At 38.7% G+C, this 15,114-nt stretch overlaps 1 protein-coding gene across 8 annotated transcripts in view; it reads left to right on the forward strand.

Annotated features, from left to right (window-relative positions):
- The window catches only part of tmem161b (transmembrane protein 161B), a 77,351-nt gene extending 62,604 nt beyond the window's left edge, over positions 1–14,747 (forward strand). For all 8 annotated transcript variants that reach the window (XM_048621341.1, XM_048621350.1, XM_048621357.1 and 5 more), the window contains 4 exons: positions 1,331–1,444; positions 2,565–2,739; positions 7,843–7,939; positions 10,406–14,747. In XM_048621341.1, the coding sequence (XP_048477298.1) occupies positions 1,331–1,444; positions 2,565–2,739; positions 7,843–7,939; positions 10,406–10,683 (664 nt within the window). In that variant the 3' untranslated portion in view covers positions 10,684–14,747. The remainder of the gene's footprint in view (positions 1–1,330; positions 1,445–2,564; positions 2,740–7,842; positions 7,940–10,405) is intronic.
- Positions 14,748–15,114: the final 367 nt, after the last annotated feature.

Raw genomic sequence — 15,114 nt, forward strand, 5'->3', positions numbered from 1 at the left:
GCATCAAGAGTTGAGGGAACTAGGCAGTAGACTTAAAAAAATGTTGTAATCTCTAGATTACTCCCAGAGCCACGTGCCTAGGAGTACAGATGAATACATGGCTCGATTTGGTGCAGAAAGGGGTGCTTTTAGATTCCTGGATCATTGAGACAGTTTCTGTGGAAGTTGTGATATCTATAAATGGGACCGATGTGCTATGCTACTGCTATTGGAGGAGGTTAACCTAGTTCAGAAGCAGGGGATAGTGTATTAATTCTATAGTGACACAGTATAAAAAGGAACTAGGCAGAGGGAGTTCTGACGTTTTAATAGAATCCCTATAGTGTGGAAACAGGCCAATTGGCCCAACAAGTCGACATTGACTCTCTGAAGAGCATCCCACCCAGCCTCACCCCTGTACCCTATTCTTGTAATCCTGCATTTCCTATGGGTAGTCCACCTAACCTTCACATCCCTGGAGACTATGGGCAAATTAGCATGGCCATTCCACCTAACCTGCACATCTTTGGACTTGGGAGGAAATCGGAGCACCCGGAGGAGATTCACCATGATGTTGACTGCATTGGAGCACTTTAGCTACAAAGAAGGCTCAATAAGACCAGTTGTTTCTTTGGAGTTTAGAAGATTGTGTGGGGTGCTGCTTGAGGTATATAAGATTATGAGGGGCAAGGACAGAGGTGGATAGAAAGCAGCTGTCCCCCTTAATTGAAAGGTCAGTGACAAGAAAACACTTTTTAAAGGTGGAAGGCAGGAAGTGTAGACCGGATTTGAGGAAATGTGTTTTTTTTTTTTACCCAGAGGGTAGTGAGGTTCTGGAATGCACTGCCTGATGGGAGTTGGGGTGGGTAGTTGAGGCAGGTAATCTCAACATTTAGAAATTATTTGGATAAGCATTTGAAATGTCATTACATTTAAGGCTATATGCCTAGTGCTAGAATGTGGGACAAGTGTAGATTGTGTAGTTTTGATGGTACAGACTCGATGGGCTGAAGGGCCTGTCTTCATAGCTTTGCAAATAGTCTGCAGTAGTTCAAGACGGTAGCTCACCACCTTCTAAAAGGCAACAAGGGATTGACAATAAGTGCTGGCACAACCAGTGAAGTTCACATTCCGTGAACTAAGTTAGAAATAAAGTAAGATACCTGCTTAATCATGTACTTTAATATTTTTATGAAGAAGGGTCCCGACCTGAAACATCAGCTTTCCTGCTCCTCTGATGCTGCCTAGCCTGCTGTGTTCCTCCAGCTCCACACTGTGTTATCTCTGACTCCAGCATCAGCAGTTCTTACTGTCTCTAATCATGTACTTTTTTGGGTTTCCTGACTTATAGGACTCTGTTCCATATAAACTTCCTGTCACCACTAATTATAGTACTCCTCTGGGTGAAGCCTATTACAAAGGACTATATCATGAATCCACCACTTGGTAAAGAAAGTATTCCTTTGTAAGTATATTTATTTGATAAAAATCCTATTGCATAATAAACTGCATTCAGTTCACTTTAGAATGTAAGTTGGGGTTTGCCCCATTTTGACTTACTGAGATGGATAGAACAGCTTTCATTACCGGTTGGTATGTATTGAATTTTTCCACTCAATAGTAAAAACAAAAGAAGTAACTATGTAGCATTTACATCAGTATGATTCAAATCTTTAGTAACTGTAACATTTTCAATTTTCAGATGTATGAGCATTTCTGCTAAGCTAGGTCAGGCTGGTTAACAATGTGCTGATTATACTGAGAATTTCAATAAATTATTTACACGTTGCAAGCACAATATAAACTAGCTGAAGACTTTTTAATTTTCCTTCACTTAAACAGGGAGTCAGTGAATCCAACATCAAAGAATTATTGTAATTTAGTGGTTACAGCACAGAAAAATGTTTCCTCATTTCACAAATATTTCTCATTTTAATTTTCATAAACCAGCATTAGATTTTAAGTATAGCTGAAAAGTTTGTATAGATACAAATTTAGCTTTGTATATTTGAAACTTCCAATCAAATAACTTACTTAATCTATATGGAGTACAGGTAGAACTTTAAGCAAAGTGGATTACAGTTTGTGGAAATACAGGAAGATGTGGAAGGAACTTGGGGGGAAATTGCAGATACGTTGAATTAATTCTTCATGTCAATCTTCATAAATTTAAAAACTAGGTGTAAATCTAATTAAAACGCTTTTTAAAATTTTCCAGAGATGCTTACTAAACATATATAAGCTAAAACGTCAGCAGTTTTAAATGGTTAGTAGAACCATATTAAGCCTAGGATGTCATTTTGATCCAGCCACAAAGCCCTCTTTATTTTTACGAATAGACTTCAATCAAAACATCTAAATAAATCAATTGACACAAGTTAACAGAAATAATTGCTCAAGAATTGAAGTTAACAGCAATCACTACAGACATCCGTTTAGATATTGCTTATACAGGTTTCAAAGAACAATGTAGGAAAGTTCAGTTCTAAAATTAATTAGAGTAATTTATCTATTCTGAAAGGTTTCAGTCTTGGATTTCTTTGAGTCCTTTGTTTTTGAAACAAATGTTATTAAATTACTTGCAGAATGTCAGAGACTGCATATGATTCGTTAAGACTGTGGATTATTGTCCTGCTTTGTGTTCTCCGACTGGCCTTAATTCGACAACATTTGCAAGCATACCTAAACTTGGCACAGAAGGGTGTAGAACAGATGAAGAAGGAGGCAGGGCGAATCAGTACTAAGGACCTGCAAAAAATGGTAAGTGCATGAGCCCAGAAATGTGCAACATAAAAATACTCAGAGCATTAAAGTGAATGAACATTTACAGAATAGTGTGGGGGTAAAAGAAAGACAGGACTCTATTGGTATTTGAGAATTGTGAAGCCTGGGATGACTTCTGAGAAAGAATTGAAGGAATTATAGTAGTGTTAGACTTACAAGAGGATGTTTCCACTGTATAATTGGTTTGAATCTATGCATGTATAGTAAAGTATAGGGAGCAAGTTGAGGTAACGAGCTGTTCCAGTGACCACTTATTTAGTTGTTGCAGATATTTCTTGTTCCGTGAGCAATTTTTCTTGTGCCTGGCCCATAGAGAATAAATATGCAAGTTCAGTTAGAATTTCAGTACAATAAGCCTTTGTTTAAAGTTGCCCTGTTTAGTGTTGTTTTAGCATTGATAAGTCAATGGGGCCTGCAATTTTTGAGTGTCACAAGATTCATTTTAACATTGTCTGCGTGACCTTGTTTAATGACCTTCTGCCTATTGTCTGAGCAACCTGTTACTCACTCCCAACCTCTAATCTGTAGCCTTAACCCTCCTCCTTGATTCACATAGTTGCTGTTTCCTTCTCCTGTACTTGCATTCCATTTAAGATCCAGGTTCAGTTTAAAGTTGGAGCTCTGATGTTTTGGAAGTGAGAATCCCAACAGTTTAGAATAACTGGGGCTTTTACAATCTTGCTCCTGATGCACTGCTTTTCTCCCAAGTCCTTGCTCTCATTGTGGGTTCAGGAGAAGGAAGCAGCAAGCAGGATCATTTTAAAAACTTCTTGAATGTAAACTTCTTGAACTTCTGAATCATTGAGACTCTCAATTCCACAGTATCAGAGTTTCACCTTTGGATGAAACTGGATCTTAAATGGGAACTTCAGTCCAGGAAAGCAAAATGGCAAGTGGATGCGTCAAGGCAGAGGCAAGGCCATAACTCGGGTTTGGGGAATGGAGGAGAGGCCGTAGCTAGAGGTTGGGGATTCTGCAGCGATCACAACATGGGAAGGAAACCAAATGCAACGTAGTTGATTCTTAAATTGCCTGTCAAGCCACACAGTTGTATTAACCTTTTAAAAAGTTCTTTAAAAAAGATGAATTCCAATGGACCACCTAGCAATGACTAAGGCACTGAAAACAACAACACTAACAAGCTCTCTCAACTCTGCACCTTTTATTAACATCTGGGGGATAGAGCCAAAATTTTAGCAGAGGGCAGCAACAAAGCTGATTGGCGGTTGTGACGAAGATTTCCATTGGTGCAATCACCACTACCAAACAGAGGTTTGTGGAGGAAGTGTTGTCAAGGGAACAGAAGAGTCTCCGCTCTTGACCTTGTCCAACAGGTATGAGGTACTTGCTCCCTGTGTGGATGAGGAAAGGGGCTGCAGGGAGGATGAGCCAATTGACTACTGCACCGTGGCACGGGAGGCCATTCAAGAGGGAGGAGGAAAAAGACAAGTGGTAGTTGTAGTGGATTCTATAGTCGGGGGAATAGAGATTGTATCCTTTGTAAGCAGAATTGAGAGTCTGCATGGTGTGTTCCCTGGTGTTTTGCAATGAGATAGACCTGATAAGGGAGCTTAAGGTGAAGGAACCCTTGGAAAGCAGAGATCATAATATGATTGAATTTACTGTGTGATTTGAGAGGGAAACGATAGAATCAGAGGTAATGATATTATAGCTGAATAAAGGCAACTACAGGAGCTGGGCAGAATTGACTGGGAGAGGAGCCTAGCAGGAAACACAGTGGAACAGAAATGGCAGGAGTTTCGAGGAGTAATTCAGGAAACATAACAAAAATTCATCCCTAGGAAAAAGAAGCATCGTACAGGGAGGATGAGGCAACCATGGCTGACTAAGGAAGTCAGGGACAGCATAAAAGCAAACGAGAAAGCATATAATGTGGTAAAGGGTAGTGGGAAACCAGAGGTTTGGGAAGCTTACAGGGGGCAACAAAAAAGAAATAACAAGGGAGAAGGTTAAATATGAGGGTAAGCTAGCCAGTAATATAAAAGAGGACTGTAAGAGTTTCTTTAGATATATAAAGGGCAAAAGAGAAGCAAAAGTAGATTGGACTGCTGGAAAATGACGCTGGAGAGATAGCAGTAGGGAACAAGGAAATGGCTGAGGAGCTGAATAATTATATTGCATCGATATTCACAGTGAAAGACACCAGTAATATCCCAAAGAGTCAGAGGGCAGAGCTGAGTATGGTGGCCATCACCAAGGAGAAGGTGCTAGAAAAACTGGCCTGAAGGTGGATAAAACACCAGGACCAGATGAACTACACCCCAGAGTTCTTAAGGAGATAGCTGAAGAGATAGTGGAGGCATTAGTAGTGATCTTTAAGGAGTCACTAGAGTCAGGGTGGGTCCCACAGGACTGGAAAATTGCTAACATGACACCCCTGTTTAAAAAGAGAGTAAGGCAAAAGACTGAAAATTACGGGTCCGTTAGTCTAACCTCGGTCATGGGTAAGATTTTAGAGTCCATTGTGATGGATGAGATCTCTGAATACTTGGAAATGCGTGGTAAAATAGGGCAAAGGTCATGCCTGACAAATTTTTTAGAATTCTTTGAGGAAGTAACAAGCAGGTTAGACCAAGGAGAGCCAACGGATGTTACCTACCTGGACTTCAAGAAGGCCTTTTGACCAGGTGCCGCACAAGAGGCTGCTGAATAAGATAAGGGCCCGTGGTGTTAGCTACTGGCATGGATAGAAGATTGGCTGTCTGGCAGAAAACAGAGTGGGGTTAAAAGGTTCTTTCTCAGGATAGTAGCCGGTGACAAGTGGTATTCCACAAGGGTCAGTGTTGGGACTACAACTTTTTCACTTTATATATTAATAATCTAGATGAAGGAACTGAGAGCATTCTGGCTAAGTTTGCAGATGACACAAAGATACGTAGAGGGACAGGTAGTATTGAGGATGTGGGGTGGCTGCAGAAGGATTTGGACAGGTTAGGAGAGTGGGCAAAGAAGTGGCAGATGGAGTACAACGTGCGAAAGTGTGAAGTCATGCACCTTGGTAAGAAGAATAGAGGTATGGACTACTTTCTAAATGGGGAGAAAATTCAGAAGTCTGAAGTGCAAAGAGACTTGGGAGTTCTAGTCCAGATTCTCTCAAGGTAAACTTGTAGGTTGAGTCAGCACTTAGGAAGGCAAATGCAACTTTCGCATTTATATTCAAGTCCACTCAAAATAAAAGCAGCGATGTACTCGTGAGGCTTTATAAGGTTCTGGTCAGGCCACATTTGGAGTATTGTGTGCGGTTTTAGGCCCCTTATCTCAGGAAAGATGTACTGGCCCTGGAGCTGGTTCAGAGGAGGTCCATTAGAATGGTCCCAGGAATGAAAAGCTTAACGTATGAGGAACGCTTGAGGACTTTGGGTCTATACTCTATGGAGTTTAGAAGGATGAGGGGGGATTTAATCGAAACTTACATAGCCTGGACAGGGTAGATGTTGGGAAAATGTTTCCATTGTTAGGAGAGACTAGGATCCGAGGGCACAGCCTTAGAATAAAGGGAAGACCTTTTAGAATGGAGATAAGGAGAAACTTCTTCAGCCAGAGAGTAGTAAATCTATGGAATTCATTGCCACAGAAGGCTGTGAAGGCTAGGTCATTGAGCATATTTAAGACCGATATAGATCGGTTCTTGATTGTCAAGGGGATCAAGGATTATGGAGAGGAAGTGGGAGGATGGGATTGAGAAACTTAGCCATGATTGAATGGCGGAGCAGACTTGATGAGCTGAATGGCCTAATTTCTGCTCCTATGGTCTAACTAGGAGAGCTGTGTCTCAGACTAGTAAAGGAACAGGTTGACATAGTCCTACTCAGAGTCGGACCTTATAGATGTCCCAACACCATCACCATTCTTACGTGTGTCCTTTCCCATTGGCAGAACAGACCCAGCAGAGGTGGCAGCAGTTGTATACTGTTGGGAGTCTTCAATATTGACTCCAAACCCTGGCATCAGGTCAAATATGGGCAAGGAAACTTCCTGTCGATTACCACTATGTACTCCAACATAATCTTCAACCTCATGACCCTGCAAATCCCTCAAACTATCATAACCTTCAGGCGAGGTAATCAACCTGGATCAAGTGCAGGAGGACGTGCCAAAAGCAGCAGAAGGCATACCTAAAAATGAGGTGTCAACCTGAAGTGACAAAATAGGACTACTTGCATGCCAAAAACAGCCAGTGATGGACAGGATTAAGTGATTCCACAGATCAGCTATAAGTTCTGCAGTCCTGCCATATCCAGTTGTGAATGATGGTGGACAATTAAACAATTCACTGACGGAGGAGACTCCATAAATATCCCCATTCTCAATGATGGACGGTAAAACATATCAATGCAAAAGATAAGGCTGATTTGCCGCACCCCCTTCAGCCAGACATGTTGAGTGGGTGATCCGTATTTCCTGCAGAGGTCCCCAGCATTATAGATGCAGATCTTTGGCCAAGTCGATTCATCGCAAGCTATATAAAAGGGCTGAGATACTGGATACTGCAAAGTTCACGGGTCCTGACAGCCTTCCAGCAATGGTATTAAAGACGTATGCTCCAAAACTTGCCGCATCCCTCACCAACTTGTGCCAGTATAGCTATAACACTGGCTTCTACCTGATAGTATGGATGTTTGCCTGGGTGTGACCTATGCTCAAAATGCAAGACCTATTCAATCTGGCCAATTGCCTGCCATCAGTCTGCTCTCAATCATCAATAAAATGATGGAAGGAATCATCAGCAGTGCTAACGAGCAGCACTTGCTTTGTGTTAACCTGCTCACTAATGCTCGATTTAGGTTTCACCATAAGTAATAAAAACAGGTTTTATTTCTGTCAACTTGATAGAGCATTTATTATGTCTTGCTTTACCAACTCATCTGAAAGGGAATTTGATGAAAATAAGTGTAGTCCAACTATTAACATAACTATTGATATTTTAGCAAACAAACCCTGGCTCCTTGGTTTCATTTTCACCATTTGCAAGGAATCCTGTAGAACACGAAGGATTGTTGTTTTAGAAAGCAATGTATTGAAGTAAATTAAGTAACTTATTTTTTTCTCTGCTTGAAGGTTGCCCGAGTTTTCTACTATCTTTGTGTGATTGCACTTCAGTATGTAGCACCTATGATTATGCTGCTTCATACAACACTGCTTTTAAAAACCCTGGGTGAGTGCAAATTATCAGTTCATTTTTTTCTGCTCAACTTTGTTTTCTGGCATTAATCTATACAAGTGGTATTATAGTCAGTGATGGTGATATCATAAAATTTCAAAGGAATATTGATTAGACAAGATGTCTTGGCAAAACTGTGGCAGATGGAATTCAAGGATAGACCAGGGCACTTTCTGGATGGTATGAAGTTAGAGTGGATGTGCAAAGTGACTTGGGGGTTCAGATGCACAGATCTTTAAAATGCAGAAAATAATCAAGAAGGCTAATGGAATGCAGGCCTTTATATCTGGAGGATAGGAGTACAAGGATGCAGAAGTTATGCTGTTGCTCCCCACTTAAATTACAGAGAGTAGATCTAAGCAGTGCACCTTAGGAATGATACATTGGCCTTGGAAGGTGTACAGTGTAGGTTTACAAGAATGATACCTGGACTTCAGAGTTTAAGTTATGAGGAGAGATTATACAAATTAGGCCTTTTTTTTTTCAAATATTTGGAAGGTTAAGGGGTGATCTGTTGGAAGTCTTCAAGTTATTAACTAGAAAAGACAGCGTAGATAAACTATTTCCGCCGACTGGAGATTCTAAAACAAGGGGGCATAGCCTGAGAATTTGCCCCAGACTGCTCGGGTGATGTGAAGAAACACTTCACACAAACAATGGTCACGGTTTGAAACTCTGTTCGACAGATAGGAGTTGATGCTCTCAATTAGTTGTAATTTTAAATCTGGGATAGATAAATTTTTGTTCAGCAAAAGCATTAAGGGATATGGGCCAAAGGCAGATATATGGAGTTAGGTTTCATTCCTGATCTTAGCCAGTGCAGTGATAAGAACGAAAAACTGAAATGTTAATACTTAGATTCACAGCCTCCTGATCCATGTTGGAAATTGTGCTTACATGAAGGTCAATTCATGTTTTGATATTGTCCATGATGCTGCTATGGCATGTAGTCTTGTGGCTTACACATGAAGAATTGGCTTTTTGGTATGTTGTTGGATGGCTGCCAGCATCCATGCCAAGGTGTTATTAAGCTGGTACTTTCCCAAGATGAAAGAAATCCGGGGAACAGAGAGAAGTGAGGATCACCTTTTTAAAAAAAAAAGGATGAGCTAAATATGTCTGAAAGTTTTTGCCGTAAGGTATTCTGCTGAACATGTTTTGTTTGAGGAAGAAGATATGAATCTTTAAAAGTTTTAGGCAGTCGCTACTTTTTTTTTATATAAACAATGTGCTTAAACACATTGAAAAGTTTTGTTCCCTTTCTAATAATGCTTAAAAAGGGCAAGACTTCGAGACTAATTGCTCCATTGCTAAAAAGATTGAGAGTGCCCCCTGTTGGTTGTTTACATGTCCAATTTTTGGTGATTGTAGTAACGCTGTTCTTACTATTTAATTTTTCGTTTATAATTTTTTACTGCCTTTCTGACAAATGTTTGATTCAGTGAAATGCAAGTAGCACACTTTAATTCCTGAGAATGATCTTAAAATGAGCTTTATTGCAAATCGCGTTAATCTCAATGAATTCAGCAGCCAGTGGAATTTTATTTATTCCATCTCCTTTGGACAATGTTACGCATAATTTTTATATTTTTATCTTGCAATTTAAAGAAAGAAGGTTGGAAAAACCATTAAAGGCAAATGTTCTGAGAGAGAATGTAGTGGCAAAAGTAAATAGAGAAAGGAGTAGTGGCAATAATGTTGGGAATGGAGCTTGTGGCAACAATAAATGTGCGAGGCAGTGGAAACAAAGCATAGTGTGAATGAGATGGTGGCAGAATTACACTGGTGAGAATACATTATTAGTAGACATAGAGAGGGGTAACAGTGCACAGAAAGGAAGGAACAACAACACTTGGGGCAGGAATAGTGGCAACAGCGCATGTAGAGAGGACCACGTTTTTCTTTTCAAATAAAAATGGGACATAATTGAATCATGCTGGCTAGACCACTTTGGACTGAGATGAGGAAAACTTTCTTCACTCCGACGGTAGTGAACGTGTGGAATTCTCTATCGCAGAATCTTGTGGAGGCCAAGTCACTGATCTGTTCAAGAAATGAATTTCTTAACTTTTAAAGGCAACAAGGGATATGGGAAGAAAGTGGAAATATGGCATTGAGATAGAGGATCAGCCATGCATGTTGAATGACAGAGCAGGCTTGAAGGCCAGTTGGCTTACTCCTGCTCCAGTTACTATGTTTCTGTAAACCTATCTGTCACTCACATCCATCGGTCAGAATTGCTTGTTTTAATCAATGATGGGTTAGCTCACAAATGTTTCTTATAGGAGGATGGGGAAGTTGGGAGAAAATAAAGACCTCATTGTATTTGGGTATGCAGGGTGCAGGTATTTGTTATGCCTTCCTTTCCTCTTTGTTGAAATGTCCTATCTCATGGGTATGGGCAAAGGTTTGAAAATATGGTAAACAAACTGATGTTTCATTTTGTATTTCTTGAAACAGGTAACCAATCCTGGGGTGTCATCTCAGAAGCTTCTTGCGTGTCTCCTACGGAGATTGCTGAAACCACCAATGCTGACCACTCAACTACCCTTATCGCTAATGAAAATGAGAAGTTAACAGTTACACAAATAACATTAGCGTTGGGTGGTCTGCAAAATGTTTTCACCCCATTACTGTTCCGAGGTCTGCTGTCGTTTCTAACGTGGTGGATTGCAGCTTGCCTGTTTTCCACAAGTCTTTTTGGTCTTTTCTATCATCATTACCTGACAGTGGCATAAATTAGCATAATATAGCTGGACTTCAGAAAACTCTTCTAGATTTGAACCTAAAATCAAAGTCACTTCTTTGGGGTTAGAACAAAAGGAAAACTTTTAAAGCATTTTGGAAACAACAGATTGCTGATGCACAGCACAGATAAACCTGCTCACTTCAAATGCTTCCTATGGGTCTCAGGGTGAATAAATACCTTAAGTTGAAAACTAAAAACAGAGATGATGTCATGTTTCTAATGCCATTGGTCATTTATCACTAGTCTTTGATGGAACTTTGGGATTACTGGAGGTTATCAACGCAAAAAGATTGCCCTATTTGGTTGGTAAAGCAGCAGGATAAAAATAATGGGATAACTGTGAATAAGATTAAACTTTGATCATCTTAAATTCCCATCTTCACTAATATATTTGCATTTGCTATGAAATTACAGTTTATCTGAATTTCAAGTACAGTCAAAATTTGGCAAAGACATAGAAGGGCAACAGAATACATCTTTTGCAATTAATTTTACAAAATTCCAGTCTGGCTAACATAAAGTTTAATTAGCATACCACCATCTTGTTACCTTTCCGTATTTCTCAATATGCAGTAACTGGACCCTGTTTCTTGATTTCAGAAACATCGTTACATAAATGTAAATGGGAAAGATAATCTTTTCCTTTTAAGGTCATAGAATCATTGAGGTCGACATCACTGCAAAAGGCCCTTTGGCCCATCGAGCCTGCACTGGTCAAAAACAGTCACCTAACTATTCTAATCCCCTTTTCCAACAGTTTTGCCCATAGCCGTGGTAATGCAAGTGTGCATCTAAATACTTCTTGCATATTTTGAGGGTTTCTGCTCTACCGCCTTTACAGGCAATGAGTTCCAGATTCCCACCACCGTCTGGGTGTAATATCTTATAAACTCATTCCCTATAAACCTTCTATCTCTTACCTTAAATCTATGTCCATGGTCATTGATCCCTCTACAAAAGAGAAGTTTTTCTTCACTTTTTCCAATTGTATATGGGCTTCATTGTATCCCATAGGATTTTTGAACATAGCTTGATGGGTTAACTTTTAAATGGTTGTAAATTTTGAACCAATGATGGTAAGCAAATTTAATTTGAGTAACAAAAAATTATATTGACAGATACCTTAGCAAAAACTGAGCCATAAGTTAAAATCAGTCATGTTTATCGTTCTGTTGGGCAATCCAGCATTTTTCACTGTGAGGGTGGCATTCCACTTTGCAGTTGGAATGTAAGTATAGCTACTGTATATTACAGTAAAAGTTAAATATTTCAGACTTTTAAGGGAACAAATTTATTTGAATTTGTGGTTATAGCTGTAAGAAAGTTTGATTTATTGTTTGATATGCAGTGACTGTTTTCAGAGCTTATTGCTTTGGTATTGTCTTAACAAGCCTTGCAGTACTACAGAACTGATACTCTGGCTGTATGAATACAGGAAGCATGTGTTTATACAGCACATCAGCAGTGACTGCATTAAATGGAAGGATGTTCCCCAATTTTTACATAACACTGTCATGTCTAGTGCATGAGTCGTCATTTGCTGATTGTTGGATTCTTTTGCTTGTTTGATTTTGCAGCAGCTGAACTTCTCCACGTTATAATCTGTTGCTGAATTCTTATTTTTCTTTTAGACAAAGTCGCATCATAAATGAAATCTTTAAAATCTTTTTTAAATGGACTAATACCAATAAAAATGTGTTGCAGTTATATAACACTTTTCATATACCAAAGCACCACAAATGATTGGATGATATTAAGCAAGTAGAAGTCCATTGAGCATTCCATATGATAAAGACTAGTGTAACTAAACCATTCTCCATTAAGTTATTTAACAGTGAACTAACATTTCCATTGCAATTTTAACATTTTAGGGATGTTGAACAATGAAAAGTTATGATAGATCCTTTTTAAATTTCTTTAAAATGACATTCAAATATGTTTTAACAATCAGTTGTCTATAAAAGCCGATGATTGCATGACCCCGTATTATGCTGAAATTCAGTGTTGATACAAACAAATTACATTTTCTCGTGTACAGTCTAACAATGTGCCAGTTATTTTTCCCTTTATTTTATTATCCTATTTTACTTGTCTTTATATTTGTTGCTCAACAACATCCTTTCTTATGGACCAATTAAAGGCTGAGAATTCAGGAAACTGTCTAAATTCAAATTTATTTTCTAATCACTTATTGAAATGCTGCAGGTGATTAAATAATCCTCAAACTGTAGATTTTAATCCAGTTAACTGAGGACAGGCAAATAAGGAATTAATTTCAAGCTTCTGATAATGCTATTGGATTCCGTCATTTTAAAGTACAGATTGTTATAGCATCTTTGAACAATTCTGATTAAAACATCATAATCTGGTCAGAAAGTGCAACATTAGTTGTATCCATGTTTTTCTAACGTAAGTCTTTTGATACATCACTGATCACAATATCAGTCTTTTTTAAACAATGCTTCCTTTTGAATGGCAAGTTCAATTTTACATCTAATTTTTTGTATATGAAATGTATTTACAGCGGATGCAAAAAGAAATAATTAAAATCATCAGGCAGGTAATGTTGAACTTCTGTTTGCAGAAAGACGTGCCAAGAAACAGAGCATGAGCTCATCTGACTGTTTGAGACCTGGTTGCTTGTTACACTTCAGATTAGGTTGTAATAGCTGTTGCGTGAATGTGATTCTTTCATTTCGCTAGTTGACTAGGCTGACACCAAAAACGAGATTGGATCCCCATTCTGACTAAGGTAAACTTTGGACTTTCCTCCTTCCTCCTTACCTATAGGGGAAAATAACAGTCATGTCACTTTACCTGGATTTAGCAAATAATTGCTAAAGACCTGCCTTTGGGCAGACAGATGAGAAGAAAATTGCTAATTTTCTTTACAATTCTCTTCTCTTCCCAAGCAAATAAAATTGGCCATTTCATTTTTTTTTAATTCTAATGACATCTTAGTCCATGAATGTAACAGTTTTATTGACCTCAAGTTTGAAGGAAGTATGGCCATGCTAATGGAATAGTTGTCATATTTGAAGTCAAAATTAATTGATTTTATAATTTGTTTTTGCAAATTGATCTCTGTAATCAAAACTGTATAGTTATTTATCAGTTTCTGTTCCACATTATAATACAAAAAGACATAAGTAATAGCAAAGATAACAAGGTGTAGAGCTGGATAAACACAGCAGACCAAGCAGCATCAGAGGAGCAGGAAGGCTGGCGTTTCAGGCCTAGACCCTTCAGAGAAATGATTTTTCTGAAGAAGGGTCTAGGCCCGAAACATCAGCCTTCCTGCTCTCCTGATGCTGCTTGGCCTGCTGTGTTCATCCAGCTGTACACGTTGTTATCTCAGATTCTCCAGCATCTGCAGTTCCTGCTATCTCTAAGTAATAGCAAAGCTTTGTATGCATTAGTGGCAATGTAGTAAGTAATCATTATCTGATTGATCTTTCTTTCAAAGGCTATGGATAGATGTAGTTTGCCTTTGGTCAGATAATGTACTTTTCAAATGCTTGCTTACCACTGTCACAGTACTGTAGTAGAGCTATAGGAATTACGGCATACCTACCCTCAAATTAAGGCAACTATTTTCGTCATTATTAAAGTACCTCACATAGTGTGGCCATCAAAAAGGTGAAATCCCATCTTTTTAGTTGTTCACCTGAAATGGAATTCAAAAGTGAAGGTGAATTGTAATTAAATAAGGACTGTAAATTCTGTGAAGAGTATTAAGGACTGTAAATCTCTCTGTGTACATTGAATTTCAATATCAATATCCTGGTGAAGGCGTTAAAGTTAGTAAAGTCAAAATTCCAGGAAAGCATTTGAACACTTTTCACTCTGAATCATGGTCCTGAAGTTTGCACACTAAACATAAATATGTAATCAGGTAATCTGTGGCACATGGTTGACTATCCAGAGCCAACAGTAAATGTGTGAGGCCTTTCTAAAGAATTGTATAGTTACACTTGATGTTTAGTTAGTGCAGCATTGCCCTCCAAGGACTTGTTGCTTTTCTTTTTAATAAATCATTTTTATTGATCTGAATACAACAGCATATTTCCTTTCTGGTGCAGTGTGATGGCTGTTGCTTAGTATAAGATATATGTTACGGTTAAACTGGTATAAATTGGTCACCTTGGGGAACTGCACTAAATTGGTTGTGTAAGATGCATGTTCTTTGAATCAAGGTAATATTCCTTGGATTTATATTCTAAATCAAACCAAAATCATGCCTGTAAATGTTCATTTAGCACAGGTTCATTATTCAATTTACTTATTCTGTAGTGAAAACCATGTTTCTTCTATAATTTATTTGTGATTTGCCCTTTTTGTTTTTCCCCCAGTATATGGTCCCTTTAATTTGTTTTTTTGTGACCGCGTAGTAAGTATATTTTTCACAGAATGAGAGTTG

Source organism: Rhincodon typus, chromosome 3 (assembly GCF_021869965.1).
Source record: "Rhincodon typus isolate 14 chromosome 3, sRhiTyp1.1, whole genome shotgun sequence".
Classification (NCBI taxonomy): domain Eukaryota; kingdom Metazoa; phylum Chordata; class Chondrichthyes; order Orectolobiformes; family Rhincodontidae; genus Rhincodon; species Rhincodon typus.